Below are 24,339 nucleotides of genomic sequence, written 5' to 3'. Positions count from 1 at the left end.
GCATAACACTGGAAAAATTACGGCATGCAATTAAGGCAAAATGTCCGAAAAAACACCTACAAGAGGTGTTGCTGCTTCATGATAACGCACGTCCCCATATCGCAAATGTCGTAACGCAGAAGTTACGCCAACTCAATTGGGAGCCACCTCCTCTGTGTCTTCTTCCGGTTGGCCTCCGTTCAAAAGTCTTTTTAGTTGTTCTTCCAGTATCCATTCTGAGGACATGCCCAAGCCAGGCTATTCTTCTACTTTTTATAATTCTTACGATATCAGCTCCTTGTACGAGGCGGTCCAGCTCAGTATTCGTCCTACATCTCCAGAAACCATTATTACCCTGAACTACCCCATAGACCTTGCGCAGCCCTCTATGTTCAGATATCTTGAACTGCTGCTCATCAACACTCGCTAGCGTCCATGCTTTGCATCCTTATGTTACAACTGTTCTGATCATGACCTTACATAGTTGCAGCTTCCGGCGCCTATTTAATAACCTAGAGACCAACAATTTCTTAAACGTGTGGGAGCATCTATTACCACTTAGAATGCGCAGTTTTATTTCAGTTGACATGGAATTTGTGCTGTTAATATTAGAGCCCAAATAGTCAAAGTTCTGCACATGTTGCCAGCATATAGGGAACAAATCTCACAACTGAACTGTACACAGTGGCCCTCTTCTATTTTCTTTAAACTTACAGGATTTGAAGGTCAGTGCCTGGACAGCATTTCCGAAAACAGTAGGAAGAATTTCTGCAAGACTGGAAATCGTACTTGGTGGTCGATTTAGTTCAGAAATACTTTTCTTCTGCCCTAATGAGAGGACTGTTACATAAGTAAACGTCGGAAAAAGGAGGCACGCATATATAGACTGTATTCTCTTTTTAAACAGTTGACGAATGGTTTGACGTAAGTCTTATTACGTATGCCTTTATGTGTGAGAACAACTTGAGCGTAATACACTGATAAATGTAGCTACATATATTCTAGCGAAGCTTACAGAGATTGTACAAGCAGCCGGAGTCAGTCTTTGTACTTTGATCTGCCGCGGACAACCGTACAGAGTCCGAAAGACTAATCTCTCGGTTGTGAGCTATAAACAGAGAGAAAAAGTCACAGATAATGTTCAGACCTATATTCCGCTCTGTGGAAAAAGTAACGGATATCATCTTGTTTGTGAGGCAGTACGTTGCTTTGACGCTAATATCGTTGAGTGTTGGACAGAGAAGAGAATATGATAGCAGAAAACGATTATTTGCAATCTTTCTCTGAAGGGTAACGTGACCCAGCACGGAGCATCGTCTGCGTGCTTTCGGCAATCACAGTATCACCAGATGGCTAACTGGAAAAGGAATATTTTGTGTTAAATGTCCCTTGGGCGTGGAGGTTATCAGTAGAGGCTCGGTCAGGGGCGCACTGGACTCTCATTCGGGAGGACGGCGGTTCACATCCCGGTTCGTCCATTCAAATTTAGATTTTCCGTTATTTCACTAAATCGTGTAAGGTAAATGCCGGGATGGATCCTTTAAAGGGCACGGCCGATTTCCTTCTGCATCCTTCCAACAATCCGAGCTTGTGGTCCGTATCTAATGACCTCATTGTCGATGGAACGTTAAGCACTGGCCTTCATTTCTTCGGACTGCAGAAAGCATAGAGGAGGAACTTGGCCAAGCGGTTTTCAAAGGAACTGTCCCGACATTTGCCTTAAGTGATTTGTGGAAATAGCGGAAAATCTAAATCTCTGTGGCTGGAAGGGAATTTGAACTGCCATCTTCCCGAGTGCGAGTCCGTTGTGTTAACCGGTGGATAATTTCGCTAGGTGACAGCTAACGGAACATCCAACTTGAAAGAGAAAATCTTTGGAGGTACCCAATCCGATCGATAACGAGACAGTCACCGCTGGTCATTTATTTCGTTTGTTAAGTGAATGTGACGAAAATGCCACACGGGAGCCATACACCACACCACCACACGGAATGACGAACGAGGCGAGTGCGGAAGGAATTTATGAACTGAGCCTTTGCGCCTACATTAATGATTTTTGCAAGCACTCTGATGGCGTAATTTTTCATGTAGAACATGTCTTCTGCGTACCAATAGCAACGTTGTTCTGCGTACCAATAGCAACGTTGGAGTAAATATTATTCAATGTTGCCCTCTTTCTACCTACTTGTCAACTACAGATTAACGTTAAGAATACCTTACGATGTGCCGTCACACCCACGTTATAATAAACTAGCTGAGTACTCTGGGCCCTGGTTTGTATTTATTCCAATCTTTTAGAAGCCCATCCCCTCCTCCCCCCCCCCCTCTGACCCTCTCCTCTCTTTACATAGACTATGCTCTTCCCCTTTCACTCTGTATGTCTGCTCGTCTCTCCTGTCTGCCGGCCGGAGTGGCCGAGCGGTTCTAGGCCCTACAGTCTGGAATCGCGCGACCGCTACGGTCGCAGGTTCGAATCCTGCCTCGGACATGGATGTGTGTGATGTCCTTAGGTTAGTTAGGTTTAAGTAGTTCTAAGTTTTAGGGGACTGATGACCTGAGAAGTTAAGTCCCATAGTGCTCAGAGCCATTTGAACGTTTTTTTATGTTAATCGTTCTAGTTTATCTTAAGCGCATTATTATTCAATACGAGTGACATATACCTCGTTCTAATGTGGGCTGGTATGTTACAGGTTTCCTGCACCATTGAAGTGTATCCCTCCAGAAGTGAAACGGGTTTATATTTATTAAGAAACTGAAGGCACTGGAAAATACATCAAAAAGTGAGTATTGTCATTTGTTGAACTTAAATTTTATTATATACCCATAGATTTGGTTTTGTGTCTTGATAGTAATTCTCTTAAGGAAAAATTTGCTATCAACCCTCACTGTGACTAGGTGCAAATAGTGTAGTTACGTGTGCTGGAAAGTTCAGATGTAAAAGTTGGCACGTTGCCCGAAAAATATCTTTTGTCGCCCAGAATGTATAGTTTAGCACTTCAAAAACAACTGCAGACTGGAAGAAGACACAAAGGGTAGTAGCAATATTTCCCAATACAACTTCATTTTTCTTTTTAGAAGTAATGCTCACCATACTCAGTACATCTATTTTCCTCGAAACCGCTTATGAAAACATTTTCCTCCTATATTCTGTTAGGTTACCACCCTGATCTTACGATGTCTGGTGTGGAGTTCGTCGTCTACAGAATACCTCGCATTATTTTACCCGATTCTTCAGTTGTTCGTCCGTGACAAAAGTACATATAAGAGCGCGCACCCAGAAAGTAAGTTTCCTGGTTGTGTTCCCTTTAAACTAGCCGTATTCAGCCAGGAAAACTGCGCATGCGCAACGAATCTATGACGTGACAGTCAAATGCCGGCCGGACAGATCGCACCAGATGCCAACACCGCGTCAGCAGTGCCCCGATTTGGCGTCTGTTATTCGTTCTCCCACCACCTGCGGGGTTCGGTCAGTGATAATGTTCCTTAATGCAACCGTCGAAATTCATCATCAGCTCTGTCAGGTCTAAGAGCAGAACATCATGAGCAAACAGACGGTGCGTCGCTGGCTTAGGCTTTTTTTCCGAAGATCATCAAAGTGTCCATGATGAAGGGCGCAGCGGACGATCGTCCCTCTATAATGATCACCTGATTTAGCTGTTGCGGCAGCGCATCCTGGAGAACCGTGCCGGCCGCGGTGGTCTAGCTGTTCTAGGCGCTTAGTCCGGAACCGCGCGACTGCTACGGTCGCAGGTTCGAATCCTGCCTCGGGCATGGATGTTTGTGATGTCCTTAGGTTAGTTAGGTTTAAGTAGTTCTAAGTTCTAGGGGACTAATGACCTCAGCAGTTGAGTCCCATAGTGCTCAGAGCCATTTGAACCATTTTGGAGAACCGTCGCTTCACGCTTGCGGACCTCAGCAGCCATTTTCCTCAGATATCGCGACCTTTTTGCACGAAATTGTCACCAAGCACCTGCTGTTCAAGAAATTGTGTGCCAGGTGGGTACCGAACATCGTGACACTCGAGCACAAAATGAAACGCTTCGGATCATCCACTGACATTTCTGCAGCGACATCTTGATGACGGTGGCGGGTTCCTTGACAGGATCGTCGCGGGCGATGAGGCGTGGATTTCTCATTTGACCCTGGAAACCGAGCAGCCGTCAATGCATTGGCGTCACAGTGGATCTCCGGTCAAGACTAGGTTCGGACAGACTGTGTCGATACAGAAAGTGATGTGCACCGTGTTCTGGGACAGCAAGGGCCTTCTGCTCAACGACTTCCTGCCCAGAGCTGGAACAGTGGTCTTCAGTCCTGAGACTGGTTTGATGCAGCTCTCCATGCTAAAACATACAGTAGAGCTGCATGCCCTCGGGAAAAATTACGGCTGTAGTTTCCCCTTGCTTTCAACCGTTCACAGTACCAGCACAGCAAGGCCGTTTTGGTTAGTGTTACAAGGCCAGATCAGTCAATCATCCAGACTGTTGCCCCTGCAACTACTGAAAAGGCTGCTGCCCCTCTTCAGGAACCACACGTTTGTCTGGCCTCTCAACAGATACCCTCCGTTGTGGTTGCACCTACGGTACGGCTATCTGTATCGCTGAGGCACGCAAGCCTCCCCACCAACGGCAAGGTCCATGGTTCATTGGGGGGGGGGGGGGACTTGCACATTATGTTGTTTTAATGGCGTAATAAAAGTGTACAAAGTTTGACGTTAATCTGAGATCCCAACGTCGTGGCCTTCCCTTATGAGTAGAACTGGGGAGAAAAAAAATTCGTGGCTCAACCTGACTAGAAGAAGGGATCGGTTGGTAGGACACAGTCTGAGGCATCAAGGGATCACCAGTTTAGTACTGCTGGAGGGAAGCGTGGAGGTGGGGGTGGTTCAAATGGCTCTGAGCACTATGGGACTCAACTGCTGAGGTCATTAGTCCCCTAGAACTTAGAACTAGTTAAACCTAACTAACCTAAGGACATCACAAACATCCATGCCCTAGGCAGGATTCGAACCTGCGACCGTAGCGGTCTTGCGGTTCCAGACTGCAGCGCCTTTAACCGCACGGCCACTTCGGCCGGCTGGTGGGGGTGGGGGGAGGTAAAAATCGTAGAGGGAAACCAAGAAATGAATACATTTGACAGATTAAGAAGGATATAAATTACAGTAGTTATTCGGAGATGCACAGGATAGACTAGCATGGAGGGCTGCCTAAAACCAGTCTTCGGACTGAAGGCCACCGCAACAACAACAAATTTTCCAGAAACCTTCGACGTACAGATTCACCAAAAAAAGCGTGTGTGTGTAGTTTGTGGTGGCTTGAAAATCAGCCACGCGTCTAATGAGAACGATCTAACGTTTTGATGGAATTTAATAGCTATTGTCATTTCTCAATAGCTGCAGTCAAACCTTCCGTAAACATGGCTTACAAATACATTAGTACTGAAAGTCTAAATTTCCAACAAGGAAGGTTCACCTTCATTGTCGCGTACACGTCAGACAATGGGGTACAACTAAGTTAAATCAGGACACTTTTTCTTCGTTTTTACCCAGTTCCCGGCAATTTTTTCGGTACGTGTCGCACGAAACGTTAAACCACATCGTAAGTGCACCATTCTGTTGAAACTTTTTTCGCATGCCGATGTAATACAACAATCGTACAGAAAAATCGTCACCGCTTATTTGAGTGCAATCACTTTTCACAAACTACATTTAAATATCATGTACTGCTTATGAATTATTATTCTGTGCACAGCGTATAGTTTGTGATGCGTCTTCTATACGAGGGCATTAAAAAAATATGAAGAGCTGCCATTGTTCTCTTGAAAAAAAAATTTCGATGTATTAGAGTTCTTCGCGGACTTTTATGATTTTTGGTTTAACATCCTCCCTAAGAATTCTGCAGTAGTAACTGCGTTTCGCCGTTTCGTATTTGCCCGCCGTTATCTCAGTTTATTTTTGCACATTTATTTTAGATAACGCCTCTATATATATATCTTAGCCTGAAACACTGTTATAGATCGGAATTAATCCACCGACTGGCGTGTGCATATGAAGCATAGGATCAGTCAGCTGGCAGCGCAATAAAGCGGAGATAATATACATCACGTATATTGCAGTTGGGAAATTCCACCTAGCTAAGTGATAAAAAATGTCGAAATCAGTCAGTCGCCTAGTTAAATATCTTGGTGTAGCGATCTGAGTACTAATTTGTTGATCTCAGATTATAATGATTTATCGTTTTAAAAAGAACTTGGTAGATCAGGGTGACGAACAGTCCACTTTAGTTGCCTTATTTTAAGACTCCAGGTGTTGGACACCTGGTTATCAGCTGGTGGCCAATATGTGACACGAGAACCACCCATGGCAGTCGAGTGACGTTGCACTTGCAGCACTTGGACTTGGGTCTTTGGGTCAGTTGTTTTATCGCCGTGTCTTCATCATCTGACATTGCGTCATTGCTTCGCGGCGCTCGTAATGTTCGGCGTGTCCTGGAATGATGTTTGACACAGCCGGAAGTACAGCAGCGCCCAACCAATTGACGCTGCAATTACTATGTGGTCGATTAGGTCATTGCTTTAGTAGCTCTTTCCACTCCACCAGAGTAACCGGTAGAAACTAAGTCAACATATGAGAAGGTCTAGGGACAAAGTGTTCACCATGATAGCTTACAGCTTGCCAATTGACAGCAAACCAACAAAAGTAGGCAAATGAGAGAACTACGAATTTTGTAAATGCGATTCATCTGCGACCAGAGCTGTAGTATGTCGAAAGTAATGTAAACAAAGATCGCAGTCTGAGGAAAAAAAAATGGTTGGCAAGCTATTTCCGATGAGGTCGAAATCACACGTCGTTGAAGCATATAAAAAATTTCGACGTCCTCAAACCTATGCCAAATGCAAGTCAAGAAAGCATATGTGGTTCATCTACGTGGTTTGAATTTGATGTCGTCGTGAGCTTCGTAATGTCTTGATACGTACCTGAAGCAGGAATTAATAGTGTAATCAGCAGCAGCAGTAGTAGTAGTAGTAGTAGTAGTAGTAGTAGTGAGTGTTTGTGTGTGTGTGTGTGTGTGTGTGTGTGTGTGTGTGTGTTTTGGTGAATATATATATATATATATATATATATATATATATATATATATATATATATATACTTACTTCAGCCTTCTCTTACTGAAATCTTTCAGTTGTACCAAAGCAATGCACACTGTTGGTATCGTGAGGCTTATTCATGAATAGTGAACTTTAATGAGGTGAATTTAAATTTCTTCGCGAATCGCCAGTGGCTAAAGGGTGATCACCATTTTGGCTGTAACTGGTATACTTTCTTTCATATTTGTATCGGTTTTAGAATTTTTGGGACCAGATGCTTACACGAGACATTCGAAATCGTTTTTCGACATTTTGGTATAATTCCGAAACAGCATCAGTTCAGTAGTAGTTAAATTTTCTGAAACATTCCGCTTATTTAAAAAAGGCGGCGTCCACACAGCCCAGTTTCTCGTGTCCTTCCTGACTAGATTCCCTGTGTGATGTAAAAGCAATAGAGAAGTACTTATTTCCACTAACTCGCGTTCGTCCATTTTGTGGCAATAGTGAGAGCCCTTGTAATTACGTCTGACCGGGAAGTGTATTGCCGCAAACATTGTCGGGCAATATTTCCCGGTAATGTTGTAGTATATTATGTGGCTACAATTCGTGTGGAAGCAGTGTCGCCGGACAAAGTTGCTGGCATATTATATCGTCGGCTATATGCAATTATTAAGGCCCATGTGGGACGTACCGGTACGTTTAGAAGGGTCCGCACGCATGCTTCACAAGGGGAGGTCGCCAATTGTGAAATTCAGATTCGATTCATACTGCGCATAATAAAAGCTCATGGCCAGAGGTGTAATGTGGCAAAGCACCAAGATGCACTTCTCAGCCGTTGTCGAGAAAATCGACAGTTAAAAGAAACCGTTGCTGTGAAATACTCTCTACCATTAATAATTGTCCACTGCGTCGTGGCGCAGCGGTAAGCGCTCGGGTTCGTAATCTGCTTATGCATGTTGGTGAAGGCGGATCGCTCTCCAATTGTACCGCCTCCATTTTTCCGTTTTTTTTTTTTAACAGGGTGTACCAAAGCTCTCACGTCCGCACTGATTTTCGACGATGTTATAAGTTGCGCTAGGGACCGCATCTACCTTCTTGCAAAGTTAGCAGGCAACTACGCTGTTATGCGGCGGCTCGTTTCGGCCCATTCAACATCTGTCCTTCAAGTGTAACGAGCGAGTAACGGAGTTTATATTTCATACTTGGCTCTGAGCACTATGGGACTCAACATCTTAGGTCATAAGTCCCCTAGAACTTAGAACTACTTAAACCTAACTAACCTAAGGACATCACACACACCCATGCCCGAGGCAGGATTCGAACCTGCGACCGTAGCAGTCCCGCGGTTCCGGACTGCAGCGCCAGAACCGCTAGACCACCGCGGCCGGCCATTTCATACTTGCCACAGCGAATTTGTGTTCGTGGGGTCTCTATTCTAATTCGAACGTTTGACTTACGCTATACGTATTCGTTTCGGAATATCGTTTCTACGTCTTCCGTTAACTATACGTGGTTAACATTATGACGACAATTAATAACATTTGTGAAATACAACTTTGTTTGCGGAAAACATAATGATGTTCGAAGTCGCCAGTTTTTCCACGACAAACGACTTTCAACAACTTATTATATGCATAATTGTTGCAACTGATTGCCGGGAATTATATATATATATATATATATATATATATATATATATATATATATATATTTGAATTACAAAAAACAAATACTAAAAAAAAAGTTGAATGGTGCGAGATTCGATCCGGCGACCTTCGGATTACAAACCCGAGCGCTTACCGCTGCGCCACGACGCTGAGGAAAATTATTAATCGTAGAGAGTATTTCACGGCAACGGTTTCTTTTAACTGTCGATTTTCTCGACATCGGCTGAGAAGTGCATCTTGGTGCTTTGCCACATTACACCTCTGGCCATGAGCTTTTATTATGCGCAGTATGAATCGAATCTGAATTTCACAATTGGCGGCCTCCCCTTGTCAGTGCCACCGAGCCTGTACCACCTTCTAGTGGTTCGTTCGTCGTGTAAGGCGGGATGTGGACACGTCAGGCGACTCTCCTGTTGCAAGCGTCGCAGCCAGCGCTGACTCAAGGCCCGACACCCTTCCAAGAGGGTCTTATCTCGACACTGAACTTCTCTTTCCCAGAATTAGATGCGTTTTCGATACGGAATTCCTCTTCCTCACAGGCTTTTACGGACACTTAACTTTCTCGTGAAGTAGTTTGGAAGTGTTCATTTTCCCTGGCACTGTTGTCACAGCTTGTAAGGAAAAATCACGTCGGCAGCCGTTGGTATGCACCACGAGGTATTGGGGCAATACGGTTGCAAACTGAGCACAGTATGATGTATGCCACGGAGCCAGTGGCGTGCAAACAGACAATTTCTCAAAGTACATCCGGAACTACACTGAAGCGCCAAAGAAACTGGTATAGGCAAGCGTATTCAAATACAGAGATATGTAGACAGGCAGAATACCGCACTGCGGTTGGCATCACCTATATAAGACAACAAGTGTGTGGCACAGTTCTTAGATTGGTTACTGCTGCTACAATGGCAGGTTATCAAGATTTAAGTAAGTTTGGACGTGGTGTTACAGTCGGCGCACGAGCGATGAGACACAGCATATCCGAGGTAGCGATGAAGTGGAGATTTTCCCGTACGACCATTTCACGAGTGTACGGTGAATATCAGGAATCTGGTAAAACATCAAATCTCCGACATCACTGCCACCGGAAAAAGATCCTGCAAGAACGGGACCGACGATGACTGAAGAGAATCGTTCAACGTGAAAGTGCAACCCTTCCGCAAATTGCTGCAGATTTCAATGCTCGGCCACCAACAAATGTCAGCGTGCGAACCATTCAGCGAAACATCATCGATATGGGCTTTCTAAGCCGAAGGCCCACTCATGTACCGTTGATGACTGCAGGACACAAAGCTTTACGGCTCCCCTGGGCCCGTCGAAACCGCCATTGGACTGTTGATGACTGGAAACACGTTGCCTGGTCGGACGAGTCTCATTTGAAACTGTATCAAGCGGATGGACGTGTACGGGTATGGAGACAAACACATGAACCCATGGACCCTTCATGTCAGTAATGGACTGTTCAAGCTGGTGGAGGCTCTGTAATGGTGTGGGGCGTGTACGGTTGGAGTGATGTGGTACGCCTGATGCGTCTAGATACGATTCTGACAGTTGACACGTACGTAAGCATGCTGTCTAATCACCTGCATCCATTCATGCCATTGTGCATTCCGACGGACTTGGGCAATCCCAGCAGGACAGTGTGTCGCCCCGCACGTCTATAATTGCTACAGAGTGGCTCCAGGAACGGTTGTCTGAGTTTGAATACTTCCGCTATCCACCAAACTTCCCATGCATGAACATTATTGAGCATATCTGGGATGCCTTGCAACGTGCCGTTCAGAAGAGATCTCCACCCCTCGCACTCTTACGGATTTATGGACAGCCTTGCAGGATTCATGGTGTCAGTTCTCTCCACCACTACTTCAGACATAAGCCGAGTCAATGCCACGTCGTGTTGCGGCACTTCTGCGTACTCGTGGGCGCCGTAGACAATATTAGGCAGGTGTACCAGTTTCTTTGGCTCTGCAGTGTTTGTTCGTCTTAACGTCCGCAGTCTCAGTTCTAAGAATAATATCCTAATTATGGAGCCTTCTGCAACTGCCATTCGTATATAATACGACAAACTGTATTTTGCCATATTTCAAAAAAATTCAAAAAGTTATTGGTGTTAGTGTTATTTGTGGCGCCATAATTTGGTAAGAATCGCCAGATTGGCATAGGAAGGAAAGTACACTGCCAGTGACGTTTGAAATACAGAGTGTCCCAGAAATCTTGTGACAAACTTCGGTGTGTTGTAGAGGGTGTCTTGAACAAATCGAGGTCGAGAACCCGCGCCTGGATACGTCATCCAACGTCGCTACAGAGCGTCGAAGGTATGTGCGCCGGCGCCAGTGCCTGCCGCTAGACCATCCTTCGGCAGCAAACGACACTTGGTACGCCCACGTACAGTAAGCGGAACGTCTCGTAATGTTGTTCGTTATTTAGTGATGGTGACTGATCGCCACGATCGGAAATGGAGAAGATGGAGTTAGCTGTTGCTTAGAAAGGCCTTGTCTCCTATGAATGCGATGCTCTGTTGCCCTGGTGGATGACTGCTTCGGACACAGGTTTCCATCTGCAGTTTATTTTTCTCCTGTGTACCGAAAAACCCGGATATTTTAGGATTTTAGAGGGGTCCAGGAGAAAAATAAAATTGCGAATGAAAACTCCTAAGTCCAAAAGCGTCATCGATCAAGGCAACAGAGCATCGCATTCATAAGAGATGAGGCCTGTCTGTGCAGCCGCTAGCTCCATCTTCTCCACCGGCGATCGTGGCAACCAGTCGCGATCATTGAGTGACGAACAACATTGTGAGCATTCCGCCTACTGTCCGTCAGAGTACAAAGTCAGCTTTGCTGCCGGAGGGTGGCCTAGTTGCAGGCGCCGGCGTCTATAACTTCGACGCTCTGTAGCAGCGATAGTCAACATTTTTCAGCTACCGCCCACTTTTGTACCACTGTCAGTACTAAAATTTTCTAACCGCCCGCCAGTTTCGCAGTAAAGGTAATTTATAAAGTAGGGGAATTACTTAAAAATTTATAAAATAATGTTACAGTAAGTTAAACCGTATAATAATTACATACCAAATACTTTATGTCAAAACTGTACGAAAAGCTAACGAAGATTTTATTAAAATTGCTATCTTCTACTGCTAACCACAAAAACTGGAACGCCCACTAGTGGGCGGTAGGAACCAGGTTGGGTGACGTTTACGGCCATGCGTTCCTGTCTTCGATTTGTTTCTCAAGACACCCTCTACATTCCCTCGAAGGCTGTCGCAACAATTGTGCGACATCCTGTTTTAATAAACACGTTTCTCCACATTAAAGGCGAATTGCAGTAGCAAAAGATGCCATTACCAATATACACTGAAGAAGCAAAGAAACTGGTACACCAGCCTAATATCGTGTAGGGCCCCGCGAGCGGGCAGAAGTGCCGCAACACGACGTGGCATGGACTCGACCACGACGTGGCATGGACTCGACTAATATCTGAAGTAGTGCTGGAGGGAACTGACACCATAAATCCTGCAGGGCTGTCCATAAATCCGTAGCAGTACGAGCGGGCGGAGATCTCTCCTGAACAGCACGTTGCAAGGCATCCCAGATATTCTCAATAATGTTTAAACTCCATTGCTGACGTGCAGGGTTCATGGATTCATGTGTTTATCGCCATACCCGTACACGTCCATCCGTTCGATACAGTTTGAAATGAGACTCGTCCGACCAGGCAACGTATCTCCAGTCATCAACAGTCCAATGTCGGTGTTGACGGGCCAAGGCGAGGCGTAAAGCTTTGTGTCGTGCAGTCACCCGAAACCCATATCTATGATGTTTCGCTGAATGGTTCGCACGCTGACTCTTGTTGATGGCCCAGCATTGAAATCTGCAACAATTTGCGGAAGGGTTGCACTTCTGTCACGTTGAACGATTCTCTTCAGTCGTCGTTGGTCCCGTTCTTGCAGGGTCTTTTTCCGGCCACAGCGATGTAGGAGATTTGATGTTTTACCGGATTCCTGATATTCACCGTACACTCGTGAAATGGTCGTACGGGAAAATCTCCACTTCATCGCTACCTCGGATATGCTGTGTCCCATCGCTCGTGCGCCGACTGTAACACTACGTCCAAACTTCCTTAAATCTTGATAACATGCCATTGTAGCAGCAGTAACCGATGTAACAACTGCGCCAGACACTTGCTGTCTTATATATGGTTGCCTACCGCAGCGCCGTATTCTGCCTGTTTACGTATCTCTATATTTGAATACGCACACCTGCACCAGTTTCTTTGGCGTTCCAGTGTATTATCCGCCACGAAGAAATTGTCTACCTTCTTACATTACTGATTCAGTTGCGTGTACTTTTCGCTGCGTTATCTACCTTCGAAAGATCGTACATACATTTAAAAACCTTTTATGCTTCTGTAGCGGCCCGCACAATGAATATTCGTGCTACACTAAAATGACACATAAATACGGCTCAGAATAGAAAGAAATGTAGCCTAATAAGTAGTAAAAAATGGATGAAAATACATATTGAGCACGACAAATTAACTTAAAAACTATGGAAAATAGAGAGTAAGTCAAAAGTGAATAAGTGCGTGTACAATCACTAATCACGGCATCGGCCATTATCGTATTGACGATGTTCAGAAATTAAGATTTGAAAACACCGTCCATAGCGTTGAGCGTCTGTGAGCGTGAATTGAAGGATCTTCTCTGGCAAACCTGCAGCGAGCCAAAGTGACGGATGCCGATAATTCGTGCGGTCATTACGAGTCTGCCCGATGCCAAATCAAGATTTACAACCTTGCTACAGTATGGATTGTACTCGGCCATTACTATTTCACGTAACGAAAAACAATTCGCTTGTAACCTGCGTGAACAGTACCAGAGAATTTTGCAACAGCTTGGACCTTGTCTGCACCGTATTTGGTAACAACCGAACCGATGTCTTTATACGGACCAGATGATCTCTTCCATAGGTCGAACTGGAGCATTCGATACCGCCCGTCGGCGTTTGGGCCGTGACGTAATATTATTGTAATTTTTTATCTGTTTATTGCAGATTCGACTGTGTGATGATCAACAGCGCAGTTATATCCAAGTCATGATGACTGACTTATCTGTAATATCAACGTGGTACCCTGTGCGATTTATTTTCCATGTCTCATCGTGACTTAGTTGTAACTCCACTGAAGATAACTACATAGTAGCTGAAACCGATCTGCAACAAAGAGATTAAAAATTTACAACCTATGCTATCCTGAACCTCATGACTACAGTTGTGGAGCACGCTGTTCCTCATGAAAACAAACGTGAAGTAGTATTATTGTGATCGGTGACATCATTCGATAATAGCTTGGGCTTCTAATCGGTCAGAGATTAGTTGTTGTTATAACGACCGAAACCATTGATTACAATTTACGTGAAATTTGAAGTGTTTACGGATATATTTTCCTTTCGAATACAAAATTCTTGTCCTGCGTACTACTTGCTTTGAGAGATTGAGACTCATTATGTCGTAGTTAGGTTAACGTATTAATCTTTCATTTTGTTCCTTGTTTTCTAAGGTACCTTTGTTGTATTTCCTTGCACTGATTTTTGTGAAATGGATCCGTTAGTTATATGTAATATTCGTTTGTTGTGGCGGGATTTGGTGGGTAAGGAGTCGACCATTAAGTTTTTCCAAAATTTTGCTGTAATCAAAATCATTGTAAACTTCATGTATGTGGCGTTCATTTGCGTTGTTAAAGCTTTTATTATGTGAATTGTGATTTTTATAGCTAGTAAATGGAGTTGTTAGTGTTGGTCATTTTTAATGCTGCATTTTATGTTTTTTCTGTTGTAAGTTCTATCTATATTGGTATCGCCTTTTGACTTACTTTATCGGTATTGGCTTTGTATGTTGGGCTGTAAAGGTTAAAAAATGTTTTCGACTCCAGTTATAGCTGGTCCGCGCCTTTTTTTTCGTATTTGAAGCCAATCTTTGTTAGCTTGTTATTTTGAATATTTAGTTTTTTGTTATTTTACTGTTTTCCTGATTTTGGAGTTCTTATTTTAGATTTTAGTCTGTGTCCAACCGAAACGCTCAATTTCCCACAATTATCCCTTTAACTTCAGAAACTATTATTAAGAATTTGTCCCCATTATGCATTTGATGTTTATATTTTCACACCATGGAATCTAATGATCTCATTCCCCACCATTTTGAAATCGGATTTGTGTTCCATTTTAGGACTTGTTATGACGTCATTGGTCAGGCTCTGGTTTATCCATTGCATTTACCGGTTGACGCCTACTCAATACACTCGTGCGCAGTTCGGTAGCAAGAGGTGTGCCTGGCGCCCAGTATCGCCTCCGTGTACTACTGCCGTGGAACAAAAGAACCGCCGATATCGGCCGGGGCTGATAACGCCCTACTAATACCTAATAAAGCTCACTATCTCTGTGAGAGCGAGAGGTGTTTTCAACAGCCAGCGAATCACCAGGCAACTTTAGCAACAGATAATCACTGCGGCATTATTATCGAAATCTGACAGCTGTTTCATCCCACGAACGTGGAAGCACTGATCCCGCGGTTGCTATGCGTCCTTACAATTAGAAGCTTTCTTCTCAAGGTCGCAATACAGAGCTTTTCTGCATAATCTTCTGACAGTGAGTAATCCCAAGAGACCGCACAAGACCTTGATCTATAGAAGTATAGGCAGAAGATGTGCAAGTAGTTCCTCAACAATAGCATGGTGTTAAGAGTTGATGGAGAAACCCAATAGTTGCAATGTAAGATATCGAACCGTCGCCCAGAAGCTCCCCAGCGAAAATCATTGCCAAGAGCCACTAACGGTATGGACACATACGGGGCTGGTGAAGATCAGTGTACGTTGATCACTTACTGTGCGGGGCGTTAACCGCAAGCACTGGGCTGCATATACGCCCTCAAGACTAAAAAAGAAAAAGAAAAAAAAACGGGCTCACGACGAAGGAATTATCCGAAAGGGACGAAATCAGTCATTTGCAGACAAACAAATAATTACAATTGCAGAAAAATTGGATGATTTATTCGAGAGACAGAGCGTTGGAAAACTGAGCAGGTCAGTAACGCGTAGGTCCAGCTCTGATCCGGCGTTATTCGGCTTTGCATTGATTGATAGAGTTGTGGCATGTCCTTCTACATCTACATGGATACTCTGCAAATCACATTTAAGTGCCTGGCACAATTCTCTATTATTCCAATCTTGTAAAGCGCGCGGAACGAATTAACACCTATATCTTTCGGTACGATCTCTGATTTCCCTTATTTTATCGTCGTGTTCGTTCCTCCCTATGTAGGTCGGTGTCAACAAAATATTTTCGCAATCGGAGGAGAAAGTTTGTGAATGGAAGTTCGTGAGAAGATTCCGTCGCAACGAAAGACGCCTTTCTTTTAATGATGTCCAGCCCAAATCCTGTATAATTTCTGTGACACTCTCTCCCATATTTCGCGACAATACAAAACGTGCTTCCTTTCTTTGAACTTTTTCTATGTACTCCGTCAGTCCTACCTGGTAAGGATCCCACACCGCGCAGCAGTATTCTAAAAGAGGAAGGACAAGCGTAGTGTAGGCAGTCTCCTTAGTAGATCTGTTACATTTTCTAAGTGTCCTGCCAATAAAACGCAGCCTTTGGTTAGCCTTCCCCACAACATTTTCTATATGTTCTTTCCAATTTAAGTTGTTCGTAATTGTAATACCTAGGTATTTAGTTGAATTTAAGGCTTTTAGATTTGACTGATTTATCGTGTAACCGAAGTTTAACGGGTTCCTTTTAGCACTCATATGGATGACCTCACACTTTTCGTTATTTAGGGTCAACTGCCACTTTTCGCACCATTCAGATATTTTTTCTAAATCGTTTTGCAGTTTCTTTTGATCTTCTGATGACTTTATTAGTCGATAAACGACAGCGTCATCTGCAAACAACCGAAGACGGCTGCTCAGATTGTCTCCCAAATCGTTTATATAAATAAGGAACAGCAAAGGACCTATAACACTACCTTGGGGAACGCCTGAAATCACTTCTGTTTTACTCGATGACTTTCCGTCGATTACTACGAACTGTGACCTCTCTGACAGGAAATCGCAAATCCAGTCACATAACTGAGACGATATCCCATAAGCACGCAATGCCACTACGAGCCGCTTGAGTGGTGCAGTGTCAAAAGCCTTCCGGAAATCCAGGAATATGGAATCGATCTAAAATCCCTTGTCAATAGCACTCAACACTTCATGTGAATAAAGAGATAGTTGTGTTTCACAGGAACGATGTTTTCTAAAACCATGTTGACTGTGTGTCAATAGACCGTTTCCTTCTAGGTAATTCATAATGTTCGAACACAATATATGTTCTAAAATCCTGCTGCATATCGACGTTAACGATATGGGCCTGTAATTTAGTGCATTACTCCTACTACCTTTCTTGAATATTGGTGTGACCTGTGCAACATTCCCGTCTTTGGGTACGGATCTTTCGTCGAGCGAACGGTTGTATATGATTGTTAAGTATGGAGCTAATGCATCAGCATACTCCGAAAGGAACCTAATTGGTATACAACTGGACCAGAAGACTTGCTTTTATTAAGTTGCTTCACTACTCCGATGATATTTACTTCTACGTTACTCATGTTGGCAGCTGTTCTCAATTCGAATTCTGGAATATTTACTTCGTCTTCTTTTGTGAAGGCGTTTCGGAAGGCTGTGTTCAGTAAATCTGCTATGGCAGCACTGTCTTCGATAGTATCCTCCTGAGGGATATCGTACAAAATTCTGTCCAATTGACGGATTAGATCGTCAATATCCATAGCTGGTTGGAAGGTCGTGCCCATAATGCTCCAAACATGTTTAAATGGGAACGGATCCGGGCAGGTAGTGTTTGGTAAGTAAGAAGCCAAACAACAGAAACTCTCTCCCTGTGTGGGCGGGCATTATCGTGCTGAAATGAAAGCCCATGATGGCTTGCCATGAAGGGCAACAAAACGGGACGTAAGATACTGTCGACGTATCGCTGAGCTGTAAGGATGCCGGGGTCGACTTCCAAACGGATCCTGCTATGAAAAGAAGTGGCACTCCAAGCAATCATTCCTGGTTGTCTGGCCGTATGGCGGGCGACACTTGGTTTGGTGACCCACCATTGTCTGGGACGTCTCCAGACATGTCTTCAGGCCGGAATGTCATTGACTGAAGTTGGGTCGGCCGCTGTGGCTGACCGGTTCTAGGCGCTTCAGTCTGGAACAGCGCGACTGCTACGGTCGCAGATTCGAATTCTGCCTCGGGCATGGATCTGTTTGATGTCGTTAGGTTTAAGTAGTACTAAGTTCTGGGGGACTGATGACCTCCGATGTTAAGTCTCATAGTGCTCAGAGCCATTTGAACCATTTTTTGACTGGGGTTAAATTGTCGTTAGTGTTTAGCCCCGCATCGAACTGAACCCCGATGACCAGCGATGACGTGTCTGGTGATGCCCCGAATAGTGATGGATACCATCCTCACTACTCGCCCGCCGTAAGACCCGACAACCAGGAGCCAAGGAGTGGGGTGCCATTTATTTTATAGCAGAATTCCTTTGGTTGTCATCCGCGGCTTACATTTCAGCAAACTAACGCCTTCCCGCACACGATGAGAGGTTCTACTTGTTGTCTTCCTTCTTGTCCAACCCTACTTTGGCCAGAAAATCGCCGAATCTCCCTCCAATTGAGGACACTTGGACCGTTATGGGCAAGGCCCAGAGCGAACGAGTGGAGTAGAAGGTGCGTATCAGCCTTTGCCAACCCGACCCGCTCCGCCATGCTCGCTCTTGCCCGTGTTGAGACACTGAAGTGCGAACGAGTTTCACCATGCGGTCGCTATAAGCGTGCCGCGCGTGACTGTTCGTTTTGTCGGTGAGGGGACAGAGGTGGTATTTTGTTTAATGAAGAACTTTTAGTTTATTTTGACATAAGATTATCGTAGGAAGAGGACTGAGCAATTAAGAACACAGAGTACTTAGTTGCTGTCACGGTTGCAATGTAAATTACTGTAATTCATTACTATTGATTGACTTGGAAATACCTGCCTTACTGTATCTATTTCATATAGCTAGTCCGGCTTTTAGGAAAAATTTCTGATTAAATGTAAAGCAGTGTCAGGTTCGCCAGGTCAAAAAAGAGATAAGCTTATCATGGTCTCACTTCCTCATTTAACAGACTTATCTTCTGTAAGAAATGGCAAAGAAAAAATTAAAGACATGGAAATACATCGCTTGTTTTCCATAAAAAGAAGACAGGATGTATGCCACTTGTGTCACATCAGATTGTCGATAAATCTAAATTTTTCAATTTTTTAAAATTTTTCTACAACGAACTATTAAAGTTTGTGCTTCCTTCAAATTTTCTCCACAATTTTTACTTAGGAGATGTATGAATTTTGCAAACACCCACTTCATACCACCGTGGAAAACACAGGTTTTAAATGCATGAACCATAAAACATGCTTTGTTTTCCACTCCGGTTTATAAATTTATATTTGTAATGTTTCACGGTCAACTCAGGGGGTCATATGGCGTGGCTACGATGGAGCGACGGGGTGCGCGTGTTACAAAATACAATGTTAAAAAAAGATCCTATTTGAGAAGACGTTTTCTGCATAACAAGATAGAAATTTGGATTAAGCTTTAACTTACGCATAGGTTTACAAAGTGCTATTTTCATAAGAACATCCAATTTTACACGGACGCACATACAACTTACGTGTAGTTCTTACGGTTAGGGTGAAAGTTTTGATTAAACTTCATCAAAAGTCCAACGTGAGCTTCACAAAAGCCTTAAATGTATTCGCAGTTGGGAATGTAGACAACAGTCAGCTGTATAATGGAATGACGACAGTGAAAATTTGTGCTGCTCCAGGACTCGAATCTGAATTTCTCGCTTACCGCGAGCGGTCGCCTTACCATTAGGCTAATGAGCACGACTCAAGGCCAGACTTAAACTGCCATAAGTCGTCAGCTATGTGTTTACAGCCTGTCTCGTACGTCATTTATGTACACTCCTGGAAATGGAAAAAAGAACACATTGACACCGGTGTGTCAGACCCACCATACTTGCTCCGGACGCTGCGAGAGGGCTGTACAAGCAATGATCACACGCACGGCACAGCGGACGCACCAGGAACCACGGTGTTGGCCGTCGAATGGCGCTAGCTGCGCAGCATTTGTGCACCGCCGCCGTCAGTGTCAGCCAGTTTGCCGTGGCATACGGAGCTCCATCGCAGTCTTTAACACTGGTAGCATGCCGCGACAGCGTGGACGTGAACCGTATGTGCAGTTGACGGACTTTGAGCGAGGGCGTGTAGTGGGCATGCGGGAGGCCGGGTGGACGTACCGCCGAATTGCTCAACACGTGGGGCGTGAGGTCTCCACAGTACATCGATGTTGTCGCCAGTGGTCGGCGGAAGGTGCACGTGCCCGTCGACCTGGGACCGGACCGCAGCGACGCACGGATGCACGCCAAGACCGTAGGATCCTACGCAGTGCCGTAGGGGACCGCACCGCCACTTCCCAGCAAATTAGGGACACTGTTGCTCCTGGGGTATCGGCGAGGACCATTCGCAACCGTCTCCATGAAGCTGGGCTACGGTCCCGCACACCGTTAGGCCGTCTTGCGCTCACGCCCCAACATCGTGCAGCCCGCCTCCAGTGGTGTCGCGACAGGCGTGAATGGAGGGACGAATGGAGACGTGTCGTCTTCAGCGATGAGAGTCGCTTCTGCCTTGGTGCCAATGATGGTCGTATGCGTGTTTGGCGCCGTGCAGGTGAGCGCCACAATCAGGACTGCATACGACCGAGGCACACAGGGCCAACACCCGGCATCATGGTGTGGGGAGCGATCTCCTACACTGGCCGTACACCACTGGTGATCGTCGAGGGGACACTGAATAGTGCACGCTACATCCAAACCGTCATCGAACCCAACGTTCTACCATTCCTAGACCGGCAAGGGAACTTGCTGTTCCAACAGGACAATGCACGTCCGCATGTATCCCGTGCCACCCAACGTGCTCTAGAAGGTGTAAGTCAACTACCCTGGCCAACAAGATCTCCGGATCTGTCCCCCATTGAGCATGTTTGGGACTGGATGAAGCGTCGTCTCACGCGGTCTGCACGTCCAGCACGAACGCTGGTCCAACTGAGGCGCCAGGTGGAAATGGCATGGCAAGCCGTTCCACAGGACTACATCCAGCATCTCTACGATCGTCTCCATGGGAGAATAGCAGCCTGCATTGCTGCGAAAGGTGGATATACACTGTACTAGTGCCGACATTGTGCATGCTCTGTTGCCTGTGTCTATGTGCCTGTGGTTCTGTCAGTGTGATCATGTGATGTATCTGACCCCAGGAATGTGTCAATAAAGTTTCCCCTTCCTGGGACAATGAATTCACGGTGTTCTTATTTCAATTTCCAGGAGTGTATATTCCCGTACAGGCGATACACTGTATTTGAAAGTCACTTGCCCAGCGTCGTCGGATAAATACGATATTGCAGTGCCTGTTTTGTTCAGAAGTACGATGCAACGTATCGTAATTCGGAATAACACAGGCGCTGCAATATCGTATTCCGAACTACGAAGCAAATTATCGAAATTCGGAATAGCACAGGCACAAAAATGTTCAAATTTGTGTGAAATCTTATGGGACTTAACTGCTAAGGTCATCAGTCCCTAAGATTACACACTACTTAACCTAAATTATCCTAAGGACAAACGCACACAACCATGCCCGAGGGAGGACTCGAACTTCCGCCGGGACCAGCCGCACAGTCCATGACTGCAGCGTCTTAGTCCGCTCGGTCCAGAAGAGAGGAAAATAACAGTAACGTTGTGTGAAGAGGGTAAATCATATGCCGAAATAGCAACGATCGTTAAGAGGAGCTGTTATACAGTGTGCGGTGTTGTTAACAACATACAAAAAAAAAACAAAAACAGTGATAAATGCGCATCGTGTTAGAAGACCGCATCGTGTTTCAGAAAGAAAACAGAGGCACATTGTAAGGATTATTGAGAAAACACTTAAATAAGTTCATCAGAGATTGTTGCACAAATACACGAGCTTTACGGGAAACAAGGTCACCCAAAGACAGTCTGGAGTATGTTTCATCGAGCCAGCTACAAAGCTCGAGTTCCAAGAAAGAAGCCCTATATAAGCAAGGCAAATAGGAAGAAAAGGTTGCAATTTGCAAATCAGTATGTGGCCAACGACTCAGAGCTCTGGAACAGAGTTATTTTCTCTGACAATAGCAAGTTCAACCTTTTCCATCACGATGGATGTATTTCAATGTGGAGAAGACGAAATACCGAGTTGGAACGTGCTAATATAGTGTAAAATATGATGGTGACGGTATCACGGTCTGGGGGCGCATGGCTGCGTCAGTTGTGGGGAAACTGGTATTTATTGAAGGAACTATGGATCAATATGTGTATCTGGATATTTTAAAGGGACAGTCAATGCTGAAAAACTAGATTTGAATACCGACTGCCACTTCCAACAGGACAACGTTTGTGTATTCTGTATAATACCCGCCACACCCTACAAATACCACCTCAGTCCCCAGACAGGAATCCTATTGAACACGCTATTAGATGTATGCAGCTAAATCAAACAGTGCAACATAAGTGACTTTGTGAATACTTATGACCGTCCATTGTCACAGTACAACTAAGGCTAATTTTCTTTTCGGGACAGTATTAATTATTATTTATGTTTAAGTGTAGTTAAACGGAAATACATGGAGAATAGATTGTTTCCATTTGGTCGCTTGTATTCACAAATTTTATAAGTAGTCTAAACTTTAAATGTACGTATGATATATCCTGATGTGTGAATACTTCTGGCCACCAGTGTAGGTGGAGTCACTCGTGAACACCCACAAAAATAAATCACGTCACATACTGTGATGTCAGGCGACATTGGGGGCTAATGGTTGAAGGAGAAATCCATATCATTGGCCACACATGCAAGATGCCTATTGAAACAGAAAACGCAATACACCTGTTGTATTGTCGCTATCTTGGCTGTACGCACGTCGAGTAATCAAAGAGCGAGAGGACTGCACAAATGGTTCAAATGGCTCTAAGCACTATGGGACTCAATTTCTGAGGTCATCAGTCCCCGTGAACTTAGAACTACTGAAACCTAACTAACCTAAGGACATCACACACATTCATGCCCGAGGCAGGATTCGAACCTGCGACCGTAGCAGTCACGCGTTCCAGACTGTAGCGCCTAGAACCGCACGGCCACTCCGGCCGGCTGGACGGCACAGGGAGGCCACATACGAACCAGCAAGTCACAACTGACGCCAAGCTAAACTTAGTTTCGATGCGTTCATCAAAATTTACCCCAAGTTTCCATCTGCATTCGTGTAGAAGATACAGTCTTGTGAAATAATATGAATCATTTTGAAACATCCTGTACGAAGTGCCAATAAAGACCGAACATGTGAGCCTGCAGAGGCTGTGAAGATGGCTAATGCCCAAATAAAAACATTTAAAAACATGAAACTTCCTGACAGATTAAAACTGTGTGCCGGACCGAGACTCAAACTCGGGACCTTTGCCTTTCGCGGGCAAGTGCTCCACCGACTGAGCTACCCAAGCACGACTCACGCCCCGTCCTCACAGCTTTACTTCTGCCAGTACCTCGTCTCCTACCTTCCAAACTTTACAAAAGCTCTCTTGCGAACCTTGCAGAACTAGCACTCCTGAAAGAAAGGATATTGCGGAGACATGGCTTAGCCACAGGCTGGGGGATGTTTCCAGAATGAGATTTTCACTCTGCAGCGGAGTGTGCGCTGATATGAAACTTCCTGGCAGATTAAAACTGTGTGCCGGACCGAGACTCGAACTCGGGACCTTTGCCTTTTGCGGGCAAGTGTGAGGACGTGCTTGGGTAGCTCACTCGGTAGAGCACTTGCCCGCGAAAGGCAAAGGTCCCGTCTCGGTCCGGCACACAGTTTTAATAATCTGCCAGGAAGTTTCATTTCAGCGCACACTCCGCTGCAGAGTGAAAATCTCATTCTGGATTTAAAAACATTGTAAAGCAACTGGTCGAGGTTTCCATACTAGCCGTCCGCTCGTTCAGCCACACTCGCAGTATTCAGTGTCCGAAAGGTAAGCCGAAAACACGACATACGCTTCTGAAAGTGAGCTGTAGGCTTGCACCCATGTAGGGATGCAGATCGCGGTGCAACAGCTGAACCGTCCCAGTGCACTCACTGGCCACTGTGCTGGGAGTTCCCCGCAGGGCCACAACGCCAGAACACTCAAGAGGAAACGTGCACGTGCGCCTCGTCACCACAGGCAGCTGCGCGCTCGTGACAAACACAGCCGTCAGCCACCTACGTGGAAGTGGCGTGACATGGCCCAAACGGAACTGCCGGCAAGGCAGGCGCTTGGGTTTCACGGAGCGCAAGCCAAGGTTACGGTACGTTCCGCCGCGAAACGCCGCCGCCTCCGCTGTTTCCCTCCATTCCCCGACAAACAGGTTGGCTTCTTAGCTTTAGCAGTGGTCTATACACATCTAGATTAAAAATTGGCAAAGTACTAGGAAGATTCGCGCTCTGATGGTT

General features: G+C 45.1%; 1 protein-coding gene across 3 annotated transcripts in view; it reads left to right on the top strand.

Moving 5' to 3' along the window:
- LOC126237160 (long-chain-fatty-acid--CoA ligase 4) overlaps nucleotides 1-24,339 on the top strand; it is a 244,608-nt gene that overhangs the window by 103,074 nt on the left and 117,195 nt on the right. For all 3 annotated transcript variants that reach the window (XM_049947012.1, XM_049947006.1, XM_049947007.1), the window contains exon 2: nucleotides 2,670-2,759. Coding sequence is in view for 2 of the 3 variants with exons in the window: in XM_049947006.1 (XP_049802963.1) it covers nucleotide 2,759 (1 nt within the window). In the remaining variant the exon portion in view is untranslated. The remainder of the gene's footprint in view (nucleotides 1-2,669; nucleotides 2,760-24,339) is intronic.

This window comes from Schistocerca nitens, chromosome 2 (genome assembly GCF_023898315.1).
Source record: "Schistocerca nitens isolate TAMUIC-IGC-003100 chromosome 2, iqSchNite1.1, whole genome shotgun sequence".
Taxonomy (NCBI): domain Eukaryota; kingdom Metazoa; phylum Arthropoda; class Insecta; order Orthoptera; family Acrididae; genus Schistocerca; species Schistocerca nitens.
The sequence above is the reverse complement of the archived record's forward strand: the minus strand, read 5'-3'. Positions and strand labels throughout refer to the sequence as shown.